Genomic DNA, 14,573 nt, shown 5'->3' with positions numbered 1-14,573 from the left:
AAAAAAAAGCACAATATGTCGTCAGTTGATTTTACCTGATTATGTTCTCCATATAAATCCTCAACTCTTTTGTTCATGGAAATTTTAATGCTTATCTTACTCCATTCAAAGATAAAATATTTTCTTATGTGTCCCAGATTCAAAATAAACTAATTTGCATAGAAGAGACACTTTGCATTGGCAGCACATGCTTCAGTGCTCTGGGAGTGTTTATAGCCCTGTGAGTTTAACACTTCATGACTGAGAGCTGCCCTTCATGGCAACAGAACCCACAGCAACAATGACTGTTATCATCATTTTTGTCACTATTCTCTTTCTCTGCTTTCAAGGTAAGAATGATATAAAGCAGAAAGATTTTGTAAATCTTTACAGTAAACAAATATTGTACTACATATTTAAACAATATTCTAGTATAACTTTCAGTATTTCTTGTTCTGTCTTGTTCCTTTCAGAGTCCAGTGGACAGGTTACTGTGACTCAGACTCCATCAGTGAGATCAGTTCTCCCAGGACAGACAGTCACTGTGAGCTGTAAGACCAGCAGTCCAGTTTACAGTAGCTCAGCAGGTGAACGCATGGCCTGGTACCATCAAAAATCTGAAGGAGCTCCTAGGCTTCTGATTTATCTAGTAAATAAACTAAACTCTGGGACCACAAGTCGTTTCAGTGGCAGTGGATCTGGGACTGACTTCACTCTGACCATCACAGGAGTCCATCCTGAAGATGCAGCAGATTATTACTGTCAAAGTTTATACAACATCAACAGTTACTGGCCATGCACACAGTGTTATACAGCCGTACAAAAACCTCCCTCAGCAGGACTGCACGGCGACTGCTCTGCTGCAGCTGGGCCCTCCTGCAGGTGCTGAGAGGTAAGACAAAGAAATAGGACCCAGCCTGTGGAGGAACACAACTGAGACAAACACTGATCTTCATTAACAATGTTACTGTAGCTGCACCAAGCTTAATAATGATGTAGCTGTACATGAGTTGGAACTTATGACCTATGACTAAAGGTGATGAAAAAATGTCAAATAATACACACAACAAATTGAACGTCTATAATTGAATTCTTTAAACATATTTGTGCAACTTCCAAACAAATAGCAAATATCTGTTGATAAAAGCAGGGTTACAGAATTAACTAAATATGAGTACATTAATCTTTGAAAAATCAAATTGAGTTTGAAATGTTTTTATGACGTACAGACAGAAGCCTCTTCATCTCATGTCTGACCCTGACACTGAGTCCAGTTAAACACACAGGAGAGGAGTGAAAGGTGTCACGTCAGCCCTCATTCACCCTCTAAACCACAGATCTCCTTCCACATCACAGCTTGTCCAGTAGACATCTCCTCCATGATGACCGACCACCATCTCCCAGACCATCAGTCTCCAAGACTGAGCTATTCCACATCCTCGCCAAGCCTTCACTTCAGAGTCGGCTCTCTATAACCCTGGGGACATCCACCACGTTCACCAGTGTAAACCCCACCAAGACAGACAAGAACCCTGCTGTCATCATTGGCAACAAAGTCACGTTCCTCTTAAACACATATCAAACTAAGTACATGAAGTGAGTATCCTGCTACTCTGCATGACAGGAGCCATGAGGACAGTTCTTTGGTCTTCCATTGCAGCACTTTTGCAATATTTGAGCTGCTCAGGAAATAAGTATTTAAATTTCAAAAACAAGTGAATTAGAGTGGCACAGTGGTGAAGTGTTTGGCCTTTGTGCCCAGTAGTGCTGAGGCCCAGGGTTCGATTCAGGAGCTGGGGTCCTGACAGCTTGGAGTTTCTATGTTCTCTCTGTGTTTCCATAGGCTTCCTCGGGGGGGTCTGGTTTTCTCCCACAGGTCAAAAACATACTGGTAAGTTAATTGGTTCTGGGACAATTGGCCACAGTTTGAGTAGGTTTGTGTGTCTGTGTCTGTGTGAGTCCTGCAATGGACGGGTGTCCCATCCAGGGTGTATCCTGTCTTGTGGCCATTTCCTGCTGGGAAAGGCTCCGGCTGCCAATAACCCTGTATTGGATAAAGCAGTTAGAAAATGGATGGATAGAAATCAATGAAAATGTGACAGCATAGAGGCTGTCTCTGTATTTATATTAATTATCCTAACATATAAAAATCACTAGATTTATAATTTATTATGTAATTAATATTTATCATTAATACAAATAATTCAGTTGTAACATTCCACAAAACTCAAAAGCTCCACAAGCGTTGAGCTTACTCTTTGACTGGGGTAGAACAGAGGAAATTCAAAGACACGGACTCCTATAAAAACTCCATCCGTTTTCACAGCTCATATCACATCTGTGACAGAACTTGCATACAGGAAGGAGCTTTGCATACCTGTGCCATCTCACTGCTCCAGACACTTTAAGACTCACAGTGTGGATCACTCACTGTTCAGCCCTTTCAGAGTCACTGACACACACAGGACAATGATGCCACTGATTCTACTGCTGGGACACTAGGGCTCTGTGCTCAAAGTGAGGTTTAAAGATAATTCTTGCATTCTGTGATTCTGTGATTCATTCTGAATATTGTGATACAATAAAACTTACTGATAAATGAATGAAAAATATAGCAATTTTTTTCTCATGTAAAAGAATACATACTGTAAATGTGTACAATGATCAGTTATTAATATTCTCTTATCTATAACTATTCCCTCTCCAGGGTCCAGTGGTCAGATTGTTCTGACTCAGTCTCTAGCTCAGTCTGTTCTCCCAGGAAGCTGTCTCTATCAGTTGTACAGCCAGTCAGTCTATTAGCAGCAACTTGCACTGGTACCTGCAGAAACCTGGTCATTCTCCACAGCTCCTGGTTCGTTACGCAACAACCCGTCAGTCTGGGGTTCTTGATCGATTCACTGGCAGTGGGTCTGGAACAGCCTTTACACTGACAATCACTGGAGTCCAGGCTGAAGATGCAGGAGATTATTACTGTCAGCAGGGCTACAGCTACCCTCTCACACAGTGATAGACATCTGTACAAAAACCTCCCTCAGCTCTACAGGAGCTGCTCTGGCTCATTAGCAGGTCTCAGACAGAAGAACAGCAGAGGTATTTCACATTATAGAAATACATATATGTTCTTCAAAAATATCAAATTTATTTTTGATACACACCCCATCTTAGAGAGAGGAGTGGGGGAAAATCTGTCAGTTGTTGTGTTGTTGGGAGAAATTGCTCAGATGGGAGAGTTGAAATTTATCAGACTGTGTCTCTGTGTTTCTCTGACAAACCAGGTACACAGCTCCCTGAACCCTGATGGTGTCAGTTCAATCTCTTTGTGGCCGTTTGTTTGTTTAGTTCCTTCTGCAGCATTTAAACTTCTCATTCAGTATCTGAAATGTGCAACGGGTACCACAGATGTAGTTTGACTGCAGGAGTGTTTCCAGGATGCTTTACATGTCATGGAAACTGTAGATGACTGGTTTAAACAATAAGGTTTTGATTTTAAATGTAAACTGTATCAGAAATGTATACTGTATCTAAATACTGTAATCCTTTCTACCTACAAATAGCTTGTTTTCAGGTACAATATTTGTGAGACAATATGGCCTTCAAACATCTAACAGTTGTCAATCAGTGCAAACTGTATTCACACCTCCACTACACCATTCAAATTCTTGCAATACAATTTCCTTTTTTGCAAATAAATTAAATCATTGACTACAATGCAATATGCTACAGTATATCTATATAGAATAAATAAACATAAATAGATCAATATACAATACTATATCAGATACTTATCAGTATATAACCCATAAAATTAGAAATGTGATCCGTGTGTGCATTTGAAGTTTATTTTGTATCATTGTGTGTTGACAAAGATGAGCCACTCTGTGTTAGAGAAGAGGAGCCAAAGTACTGAAAGTCAGTGTATTTCTAGTTTGCAACAGTGACCTCTACTGGAATTACTGGAAAACTGCAATACATTTAATAATTTAGCCTGGTGTTGCCTGACAGGCAGCACTAACCAAAACAACAAGCAAATTATCTATTTAACTATCATTAGAATACAACAAGATTACAAACTGAATGCCATCAGATAACATGAACTACATCTGCAGGAAAACATAAGGTAAACTGAGCTCTCAGGTTTGTTGACAAAAGGTACTCCTGAAATATTCCTGCTATGAAGTTGTGTTTATTGTGCATAATGAGGCAGAACCAGACATTTCTTCACAGACCTCAGTGCACAAACGTGTTTACAGCTCAGCTTGGTTAATAATTAAGGACGACACTTTGCATTGGTAGCACATGCTTCAGTGCTCTGGGAGTGTTTATAGCCCTGTGAGTTTAACACTTCATGACCGAGAGCTGCCCTTCATGGCAACAGAACCCACAGCAACAATAACTTTTATCAGTGTCTTCATATGGACACTTGTTGTCTGTACTCGTGGCGAGTAGCAAATAAATTAATACAAGAAGATTTGTAATTAGCAGAAATGTCATTTTAAGTGTTTCAAAAGTGAAACGTATAAATTTTTTTTTCAGGTTCATGCAGGCAGATTACTGTGACTCAGACTCCAGCAGTGAAATCTCTTTTCCCAGTACAGACAGTCACTGTCAGCTTTAAGACCAGCAGCTCTGTGTACACCTGTTATGATAGTGGCTCAAAAAACCCTTGTTTTGCTTGGTACCATCAGAAACCTGGATATACAGTATGAGGTTACATACATCATATATATGTGAACGTTTCAGTGGCAGGCAGACATTTGGGACTGACTTCACTCTGACCATCACAGGACACCAGGCTGAAGATGCAGGAGATTATTATTGTCAGAGTAAACACAGTGGTCCTGTGTTCACACAGTGTTACATACTCAAAGAAAAACCCTGTACAAGAGCTGCTCTGGCTCATCAACAGGAACCACAGAAAACTGAAGCAGAGAACAACTACAGACCTACTAGAGCTGGACGGGGTCAGTACGTCCCTCAATTACACATTTTTTAATCATCACCTGCCCCAATTTTTACTTTTGAAGACTTTGATTAGGAAGAGGAAACAGACTGACTGGAGAAAGAAAAACAGGCCTTAAATGACAAAATCACTGGCCACTATATACTGTGTACAAACTCAATTAATCTTCCGAGCCTTGGCCTTTCTTCAACTGTTGACACTTGTGACATATATTTTTCCATTTTTTAGTAACCCTTGAGCTCAACTGATATAAAGTAACTGCACTGAGAGCAGCTCTTCCCCTGCCTAGATGTGATCATGTCACTTGAAGGCTCAGAGCTATACAGCACCACTTCCCAGACAGCAGAGAGCTCTGCTTCTCCAGAAGACTGGGTCACCTACAGCAGAAGAATTCTGCACTGTCTGGGGCTCAACAAGGGTGGAAAGTGTTGAGAGGTGGTTGGATAGGGAGGAGGAGGTGTGAAAAGGCCCATCTACAGCCCATCCCACAGCCTGCGTGCATCAGGCAGTAATCCTGACTCTGTAATCTGGTAACTTGTTTTTGAGGTTTTATTTAATACTTTCTTGTTTACAAAAACATATTGAAATAATCAATTCCTCACAGAGTTCATATTTAATGGGAAATTGACATAATCAAAATGACACCTTTGTTCTCAATCATGTTCCCTTTGTTTAGAGAAACCCTGTACACTTGGTAGAGGGGCTGGTAGTTGGACACTAAGCTGTTCAGTTACAAGCTTGGAGATGTTTTGTCTGGGTTCAGAATCAACACACAGTGCAGGAACAAATATGCTAAAGTGAGAGACACAAGCTCAGAATGGCCATAAGATGGAGCAACTTTTTTGAACTAGAAACAGAAAAAAACAAAATAGCTTTTCTCTCAGCAGTGTTCTCAGTGCCAGATTGGCAAAAGTCTTTCAGGGCCTGTTACAGGGGTAAAAGGGTCTTTGCACCCTTCAAGGTGTCTGGTGGTGCAGTCAGTCAGCTACAAAACTGCTTTTAGGGCTCATCATCCTTGACTTGTCTAGGAATCTAGTTGAAGTGTGTAACACCTGGCAGTGTAAACATTTCCAGCTTCAAAGCAAATGGGGGGGGGGGTTACTGAGATGCAGGGGTCTGGATCCTGTGATCACAAGTAATCATGAAGTTCACCTTGGTTTACCTGGTTAATTAAGTTCTGGGTAAATGATTAAGTGTCATTTACCAAGTGAGGCTTTCTGGATGCTGTAGATGTACTGTAGGCCTTGTATATCTACAGTACTTGTAAGCACAGTAACTTGTTGCATGTTTATGTTGTGTTTAATACACTTTGTATTTTCACTGTTAATGAATATTTGTTTAACTCAGTGTGCCTGAATTAGTATTATTTTCACCAAAACTGTGCCAGAGAACAAATAATTCATGTACTTCTAATTATAGCAACCACTCTGATTACTTATTTTACTTCTTGATTTATCTGCTTGGTCAATTCCTGTTATTCACCATTTTCAAAACCTTCCATTTGTAACAATTCTCTATTTTCACATAAGGACAACCACAGAGCATGCAGCTCTACTGGATTTAAGTTGCTTCAAGGGGAACATAGTGTTTGAAAAAAACATCCTTAAAAACACAAAACACAACTGGAGCTACAATGGGATGTTTGGGTCTTAGATGCTTTTCAGGGTTTGCACAAGGCCAGTGAGTTCTGGAGATGGAAAAAATGTATTGGCTTAAAAATGTACATTCAGTGTACATTAAGTATGTTTATAAAACTGCTACAAAGCAGGTTTTGCTTTCTCTAGTTCTTTCTGCAGGGGTTCACCACCTTTTAGGCAGCCATGTCATTCTTCAAGGACACCATCTTCTTATTCTGTGTGACAGTAAATTAGCTTCTGGTGAAATATTGTGGCCAAAACATGTTGAATGGCGCCTAATGCACTACACAAATCATTTGGATTGAAAACAGCGAATACAGGAGGGGTATCCGCTCTGATTGAAAATTCAAAATTGTGAAAAATTATTTCAGTCTTAATTTTTTAAATATCCTAGATCAAGATCTACACTTGGATCCAGGCTGGATTTGGGACAACCAATAGGAGTTGAAATTTAATTGCCTCAAGAACAGGAGACAACTGTTTACACCCAGTTGTCTGGAACAAAATGCTGTCACAGCTGTGGTGTTAAAGACGATTCTATTCAAGATGCAGGATGAGCAATTTGGATCATCAAAAATGACCACTGATTCAACCAATCGCTTAGCTGGAGCAAACTGGGTGAAATGCATTCTAAAAGGGCACAACAGCAGTGGACTAACAAGGATTTCAACACACAGCCTACCAGTTAGCTAAGTAGAATTGAGAAAGCAAGATGAGCCTACTAGCCTCCTCGTCTTCCTTGTGTCTCTGAGCTATTTGTACCGTCTTTGACCATTTTATCTGAGCGGTTTCCACAAGCATAAGCTATGAAACACATAGGAATGGTATTTCAGGTTCCATTTTAAGGTGAAAAGACAATTTGTAGGATGGAGGTTTTAGTAAATTTATTTTTTAGAAAATAAAAATCACTTTGCTGCCACCAGAGGGCACACTCCCCCAGATTATTTCCCTGAAGTCAGAGATGTCCTGCTCAAACACTCGCTCTCCATCCCTATACAAAAAGTGCTCTAATTTAGGAGGGACTTAATCACCTGTGTCACTGTACATTAAGAAGAAGTTAACTGATGACTTATAACAGCAATTTACAGTCTGAACTTTAATCTTTCAGTCCTCCTGTGTCTGAATACACAGAGCCAAGTGGTGCTTTAAACAGACTCTCCACACTCCACTCCATTCCAACTGTGCCGAGTACAATAAGGGTTCAGCTGCTTGTGTCTCATCCTCTGCTCCTTACAAAGCTGCTCTCTGTCCAGTCCTGCTGTCCTGGGAGTGTTCATGATAAATTGCTCATCTTGCTCTGTCACAACACACAACACCAAGCTTGTGTTTCCAGCACTGACTGGCTAAAAGTGCTGCCGAACCCAGGAAGATAATTTGCATAGAAGAGACACTTTGCATTGACAGCACATGCTTCAGTGCTCTGGGAGTGTTTATAGCCCTGTGAGTTGAACACTTCATGACTGAGAGCTGCCCTTCATGGCAACAGAACCCACAGCAACAATGACTTTCATCACCATCTTCATCTGGACACTCCTCATCTCTGCTCAGGGTATAATTTAATACTTGGCTAGGTGCTGACTTAGTCCTAGCTTTTTTTATTTTTTTCGTGTTGTTAATAGCTTTTAGCATGTTACATAAACAAGATTTACAGACACAAAGTGAAATAGCTTAAAAAATGTATATGACTGTTTTCTCTTGTTTTCAGAATCCAGTGGACAGGTTACTGTGACTCAGACTCCAGCAGTGAAATCTGTTCTCTCTGGACAGACAGTCACTGTGAACTGTAAGACCAGTCCTGCAGTGTATGGTAATAACCGCCTAGCCTGGTACCAACAGAAAGCTGGAGAAGCCCCTAAACTCCTGATCTATGCAGCAACTAACCGTGAGACTGGGATCCCAGAGCGTTTCAGTGGCAGTGGATCTGGGACTGACTTCACTCTGACCATCACAGGAGTCCAAGCTGAAGATGCAGCAGATTATTACTGTCAGAGTAACCACTACATCAACAGTAAAGATCTGTCCACACAGTGTTTCACAGTCATACAAAAACCTCCTTCAGCAGGACTGCACAGCGACTGTACTGCTGCAGCTGGGACCTACTGCAGGTGCACTTAAAAGTTTATTTTGCTTTTACAAAAGATCATTTAATTCAGTCATACTATTAAAATAACTGTGATTATATTATTTCTCATTTTTGTGGTGTGCTTGAAATAACAGAGATACAAAAAAGATAGAAGAAAAAAAGAAAATTCATAAGTTACACATACATACAAAATACAATATACAGTACAGTGGGTTCACGTCTTACGCGAGTTTGAAATATGTGTTTTTAAACCATTCCCTTCAGTATATTTTTGTTTGAATTATGTAGTGCAAGTCAAAATAACGAGCGCTGCATACTGTAGTTACGCCGTTGGCCGCCCGATGCAAGTGTCTCATTGGTGCATTGGGAATGTTGCTACACAGTGATGCTATTGTTGAAAATGTGTTTCTCTCTCACATTTTCTCTCACTCTCTCTCGAATTCCATTTACAGTAAACATGACTGATGCTTACTTATATTTTAGGTATTTTATGTATGTTCATGTACTGTATACATGTCTGTGTAAACTGTGTTTTTATTTTATACATGGTACAAGTTGATGTATTGAAGGTATTTAGTGTATGCAAGGTCCCATCATTCGCATCTATAGTGTGTAAGCAGAATCAAACTTCCGCGTGAAGAACGCAACTATAGCATTTACCATTATTTTAAATAGGAAAAATTTGTTTAAAATACGCTAAATTTACAATACGTAGGGATTTCCAGAACGCAACCTTCATGTAAATTGAGAACCCTCTGTAAAACCACGTGACTTGTGTTACTTGCAAAACCTGCAAGGCAGGATACACTCTGGAAGAGAAGCCAGTCAGTTGCTAGGCAGATAGACACAAAAAGACACACAAACACTCACACTGGGGTCAATTTTTCCAGCAGCCAGTTATTCTAACAATGTATTTGGACTGTGAGAGGAGACCAGAGCACCTGGTGGGAAACCCATATGAACACGGGGAGAACATTTTGCACATTTTGCACAAGCAAAATACAGAAATAAAAAGTTAATAAAAGTTTGGCAGTAAGGGATATTCCAATGGAATATGATGATTAACATAGTATGATATAGTATAGTATGAATTTGAAAATGCATCAATGATATCATAATTAACAATTGGATTGCTCTGATTGAAAATGATTTTAAAAGCTATCTCTATTAGTGCAATTGGCACAGCAGAAGTTTCTTCACATATAGAATCATACAGTGTGTCTAAATGCCTGGATGCTCATCAATTACCACACAGTCAGAATGGATGTGTGCAGTCTGGTCCACACCTGGAATAGACAGAACACTAAAGAGAAGGAACTAAAGGAAAAAAGACACAGCACTCCACAACATTTGCCAGTCATCATATAGTAATAGTCCTATGGATCACCACACAATTGGCAGTCATATCCCTAAAGCCCTATTAAAACCCACCTGAGATGTGGTCCCCAAGCTTCTGGTCTGCTTCTTAAATAACAAGTGGAACATCCTGGAAGATTCCCAACTACAATATTACATCTTTCCAAAGTCCTACAAAATAGATAGCCTTCCCATCATAAGATCTTTGGGAAGTTCAGATACACAAAAAAATGTTAGTATGCCGAACATTTTATTGACACACGTTTGATAGTTCAAAATAGTGAAATAATATTTACTTGTATGAGAGAATAAATGTGATTTAACTGTTTGATAATGATATAACCTACAAGGTTGACAACAGCCTTTATATTTATGCATGTTTATTATGCATGTTCTGGTGTTGTATCAATAAGTTGTACATGTATGTTAGGCTGCAGCTGCTATTAAGCCCTGCAGTGAAATGACAGGTTGAGCCCCAAGCGCAGGACTGCAGGGATCTTGGGAGATCAGAGAGATGAGATGGAGGTGAGACAGCGAGCAGGAAGCAGAGAGCGAGTGATGTGGGGGCTAACTGGGCTCAGAGCGAGTGAAGGCTGCCAACACCATATCACTCTTCAACTCACAACTGGCAACCCATTGAAGCTCAGCAGGTGTGAGCCTGGTCAGTACCTGGATAGGAGACCTCCTGGGAAAAAGCAAGGTTGCTGCTGGAAGAGGTGTTAGTGGGGCCAGCAGAGGGTGCTCATGCTCTGGTCTATATGGGTCCTAATGCCCCAGTATAGTGATGGGGACATGATGAGATCCCTTGCCTATGCTCTTTTTGCGGAGTGTGGCTAAGGATCTGTGTCTGTGACTGGAAGGTTGCCTGTTCAAATCTTGCAGCTGGCAGAGGAATCCTACTCCGTTGGGCCCCTGAGCAAGGCCCTTAACCCCAACTGCTCCAGGGGCTCTGTACAATGGCTGACCCTGTGCTCTGACCCCAAGCTACTCTCCCTCTCTGTATGTCTGTGTCTGAGGTATGTGAAAGAAAGAATTCCTAATGCAAGAAATTGTATAGGGCTAATAAAGCAATATTATCATTATTATCATTGCAGTCTGAAGACAGGGACCTGTCTGTGGAAAAGGTGGGGAGACCAGCATGAGAGGAGCTGTGTGGAAAGTAGACAGCAGGGTCACTGGGGAGAGTTTGCCGGGAATAAACAGAGGAATAGCAGGTTCTTTAGCAAGGCCAGCGGAGGACTGGGATCCCCAGATGCTGGCAAGAGGACCTCCAGGGGAAGGTAAGTCTCTGCTGGATCAGTGCATTCAGAATGTTTAGAGAATAATTAATTGTTTTTAAAAGGTGTACAATATATGCATAGCCTAAATGTGGTAGAGGTCTAACGTCAGAGTACTGATCTAGTAGTCTAGATGACAATTGTCAACGAGTCTCCGCTGGATCAGTGCTTTCAGAATGTTTAGAGAAAAAGCTTGATTTTAATTACAGATAGGCCTGCCTTAAATACCCCACTTAAAACATTCTGGTCACAGTTGTCTGTTTGGGTACAGCCACAAGGAAGGCAGGTGGGATAAATTTGGTTTGTCCCAGCTACAGCCCTTAACTGAACATGTTAAGATATTCAGAATGCTGACAAAGAGTCCAACTTTCACAGTTTCAATGATCAGTCAAAATTAACAATTGGTTCATGAAATAGAAGATTTAGTTTGTTGCAGTAAGAATATCTCGGGCAGAATTCAGTTCTTCACCGACTCACTCTCTGGGTCTGGCATGTTGGAAAAAAGGTAAGCCCTGATTTGGACTTCTTCCAGTCACCTGGTGGGTAAAGTCAGAATTGCCAAGTTAGTTGGAGAGAGGAGAGGAGCCAGTGAGTTTACCAATGAAATGAGCTGGGTGCTTACTGTTAAGGTACAAAATCACAGCTGAGGATTGATTAGGATGTTATCAGGTCCATCATTGAATGATGCTGAGGGTGTCTGATTGTCTTGGGCAGAAGAGCAATAGCAAACTAATGGGAGCCAGGATGTAATAGCTCTAAAGTCAGAGTACTGATCTAGCGGTACACTACATGCACTACATATTATATACACACAACAACAGGCCCAACCCTTGGAGATTGCACCTGTTCTCCCAGATCAGCTTTTCTAACTGTCTGTGACAGGATTTGTATACAGGAAGGAGCTTTGCATACCTGTGCCGCCTCACTGCTCCAAACACTTTAAGACTCACAGTGTGGATCAGTCACTGTTCAGCCCTTTCAGAGTCACTGACACACAGGACAATGATGCCACTGATTCTACTGCTGGGGACACTGGGGCTCTTTGCTCAAGGTGAGGATTAAAAAAAATAGTTCTAATTCTATTTTTTTTATTTTACTAACTTTAATTTCACAATATTAACCAAAGTGTGAAAGAACGTAGAATAAATTTAGAATAAATCTACAATTTAAAGAACTTCAATAGAAATGTAACAAATGTGTATATATACGAACATAAAAAGCATGTATTAATACTTCTTGTTACTATTTCACTTCCAGTGTCCAGTGGTCAGATTGTTCTGACTCAGTCTCCAGCTCAGTCTGTTCTCCCAGGAAGCTCTGTCTCTATCAGCTGTACAGCCAGTCAGTCTATTAGCAACAACCTGCACTGGTACCTTCAGAAACCTGGTCAGGCTCCACAGCTCCTGGTTTATGCTGCAACAAACCGTCAGTCTGGGGTTCCTGATCGATTCACTGGTAGTGGGTCTGGGTCACAGTACAAACTAACCATCACTGGAGTCCAGGCTGAAGATGCAGGAGAATATTACTGTCAGCAGGGCTACAGCACTCCATTCACACAGTGATACACGTCTGTACAAAAACCTCCCTCAGCTCTGCAGGAGCTTCTCTGGCTCATCAACAGGAACCGCAGAGGACTGAGGCTGAGAACAGCTGCAGAGCAGCTACAATCACACTGAACAGAGCTGGGTTTGTACATCATTTATAAATGTTGTGTAATAAATACACAGAAATAATGTTTAGATGTATTTAGATGTTAAGCTTAATAGGCTATGAAAGTGAAAATTACAAATAAAATAATGTTAATTAACATTATAGATAATAAATATAACAAAATCAATAAAATCAAACAGAAAGATAGAGTGCAGTTATAAGTATTGACCACAAGAGGGAGACAGAACAGGTCATTACTCTCTCCTGTGTAACAGCACTCTGATTTTGTCCGTGAAACAGGGTTCATTTCCCACAATGTTGAACTCAGATCTCCCATTGTTGGCATTTGTCTCCTCCTAGCTAGTGATTTAAAAACTGTTTAGTGGTTAGTTTGCTTTCTCAGCACCAGAAAAATTTTAGTCTGAAACATCCTAATATTTTAATCATTTAAATATGTTACAAACAAAATCTCCTGAAGGAATCATTATAATCATTATACCAATCGCCAATTAATGAAGTGTCTATTTCAAAGCTACACCCATAGTCAGTCTTCCTACTTTCAATGGGCCAGTGAAATTCTTTTTGATATAAAAAACAATTAAAACAAAAGGCATACAGCAACTACATTTTAAACAATAATTTTCCTAAAGAGAAATGAGGCAGGACTAGTTACAAACCTCAAAACATCCAAACAATAACTACTGCTTAAATATAACTTCCACTGGTCTTTTTCTCAAAGAGACACTCCTGCTCTCTTCCACCTGCTCTAATTATCAGCTAATTATCCCTGCCTATGCCTCTTGTTCATTATAATCCACCCAGGTGCACTCCAGCTGTATGATCCAGTCAAGAATGTACATTCCCTCACAACAAATATATATTAAAAATTACCCAAACTTATAAGTCATCTCACTAGGGGCACCCAGAAATTTGGACTGCGGAAATAGAAAACAGAACTTTACAAAGTACAGTTTACAGTACCTTTCTGAACAGTAGGGAGCACTCACCCTGCAATCTATGCAGGTCCTAATGCCACAGTATACCTAGGAGAACAATATTCTGTAAAAAAGGCACCATCTTTCAGATGAGACATGTTCCTGACTCTCTGTGGTTTTTAAAAATCCCAGGGTGTTTCTGTGTCCTGACCAAATTTCCCCCCGACTTTCACAAATCATGTCCTCCTCATAATCCCCATCTATGAACTGGCTTCATCAGTCTGCTCTCCTCCCCACTGAGAGCTGCTGTGCGGGGAGCGAACTGGCGCAGTCTGGTAACTGTAACATCATGGTAATGACTACTGGAGGGGAGTCCTCATGGCCAGAAAGCTTGTTCCATTTTCCCACAATCTTCTGTACAAAGACATGCCTTCTGTTCCTGGATTGAAATGCACTTCCACATATTCCCTCTTGTGTCCCCTGGTTTGTCTGCTGTGTTGACCTCCTCAATGTCTTTGAAGGTTTTGAGAACCTGTATAATGTTCCCTCATAGTGCTGCATCTGGCTTCTCTTCTCTGTACTGATTCAAGAGCAGCAATATCTTTATTGGTACACGATGACCTGAACTGTATGCAATATTCTAAATAAGGCCTAACTAGTGCTTCATACAATTTTAACAGAACATCCATTGAT

At 40.6% G+C, this 14,573-nt stretch overlaps 1 protein-coding gene across 1 annotated transcript in view; it reads left to right on the top strand.

Moving 5' to 3' along the window:
• Positions 1-12,239: 12,239 nt before the first annotated feature.
• Positions 12,240-14,573, top strand: part of LOC138223989 (growth arrest-specific protein 6-like) — a 310,946-nt gene continuing 308,612 nt past the window's right edge. Inside the window, exon 1 of the mRNA XM_069180177.1 lies at positions 12,240-12,346. Within this exon, the coding sequence (XP_069036278.1) occupies positions 12,298-12,346 (49 nt within the window). The 5' untranslated portion in view covers positions 12,240-12,297. The remainder of the gene's footprint in view (positions 12,347-14,573) is intronic.

The sequence above is a fragment of the Lepisosteus oculatus genome, chromosome 18, assembly GCF_040954835.1.
Source record: "Lepisosteus oculatus isolate fLepOcu1 chromosome 18, fLepOcu1.hap2, whole genome shotgun sequence".
Lineage (NCBI taxonomy): Eukaryota > Metazoa > Chordata > Actinopteri > Semionotiformes > Lepisosteidae > Lepisosteus > Lepisosteus oculatus.
This window is presented reverse-complemented; position numbering and strand designations above follow the sequence as displayed.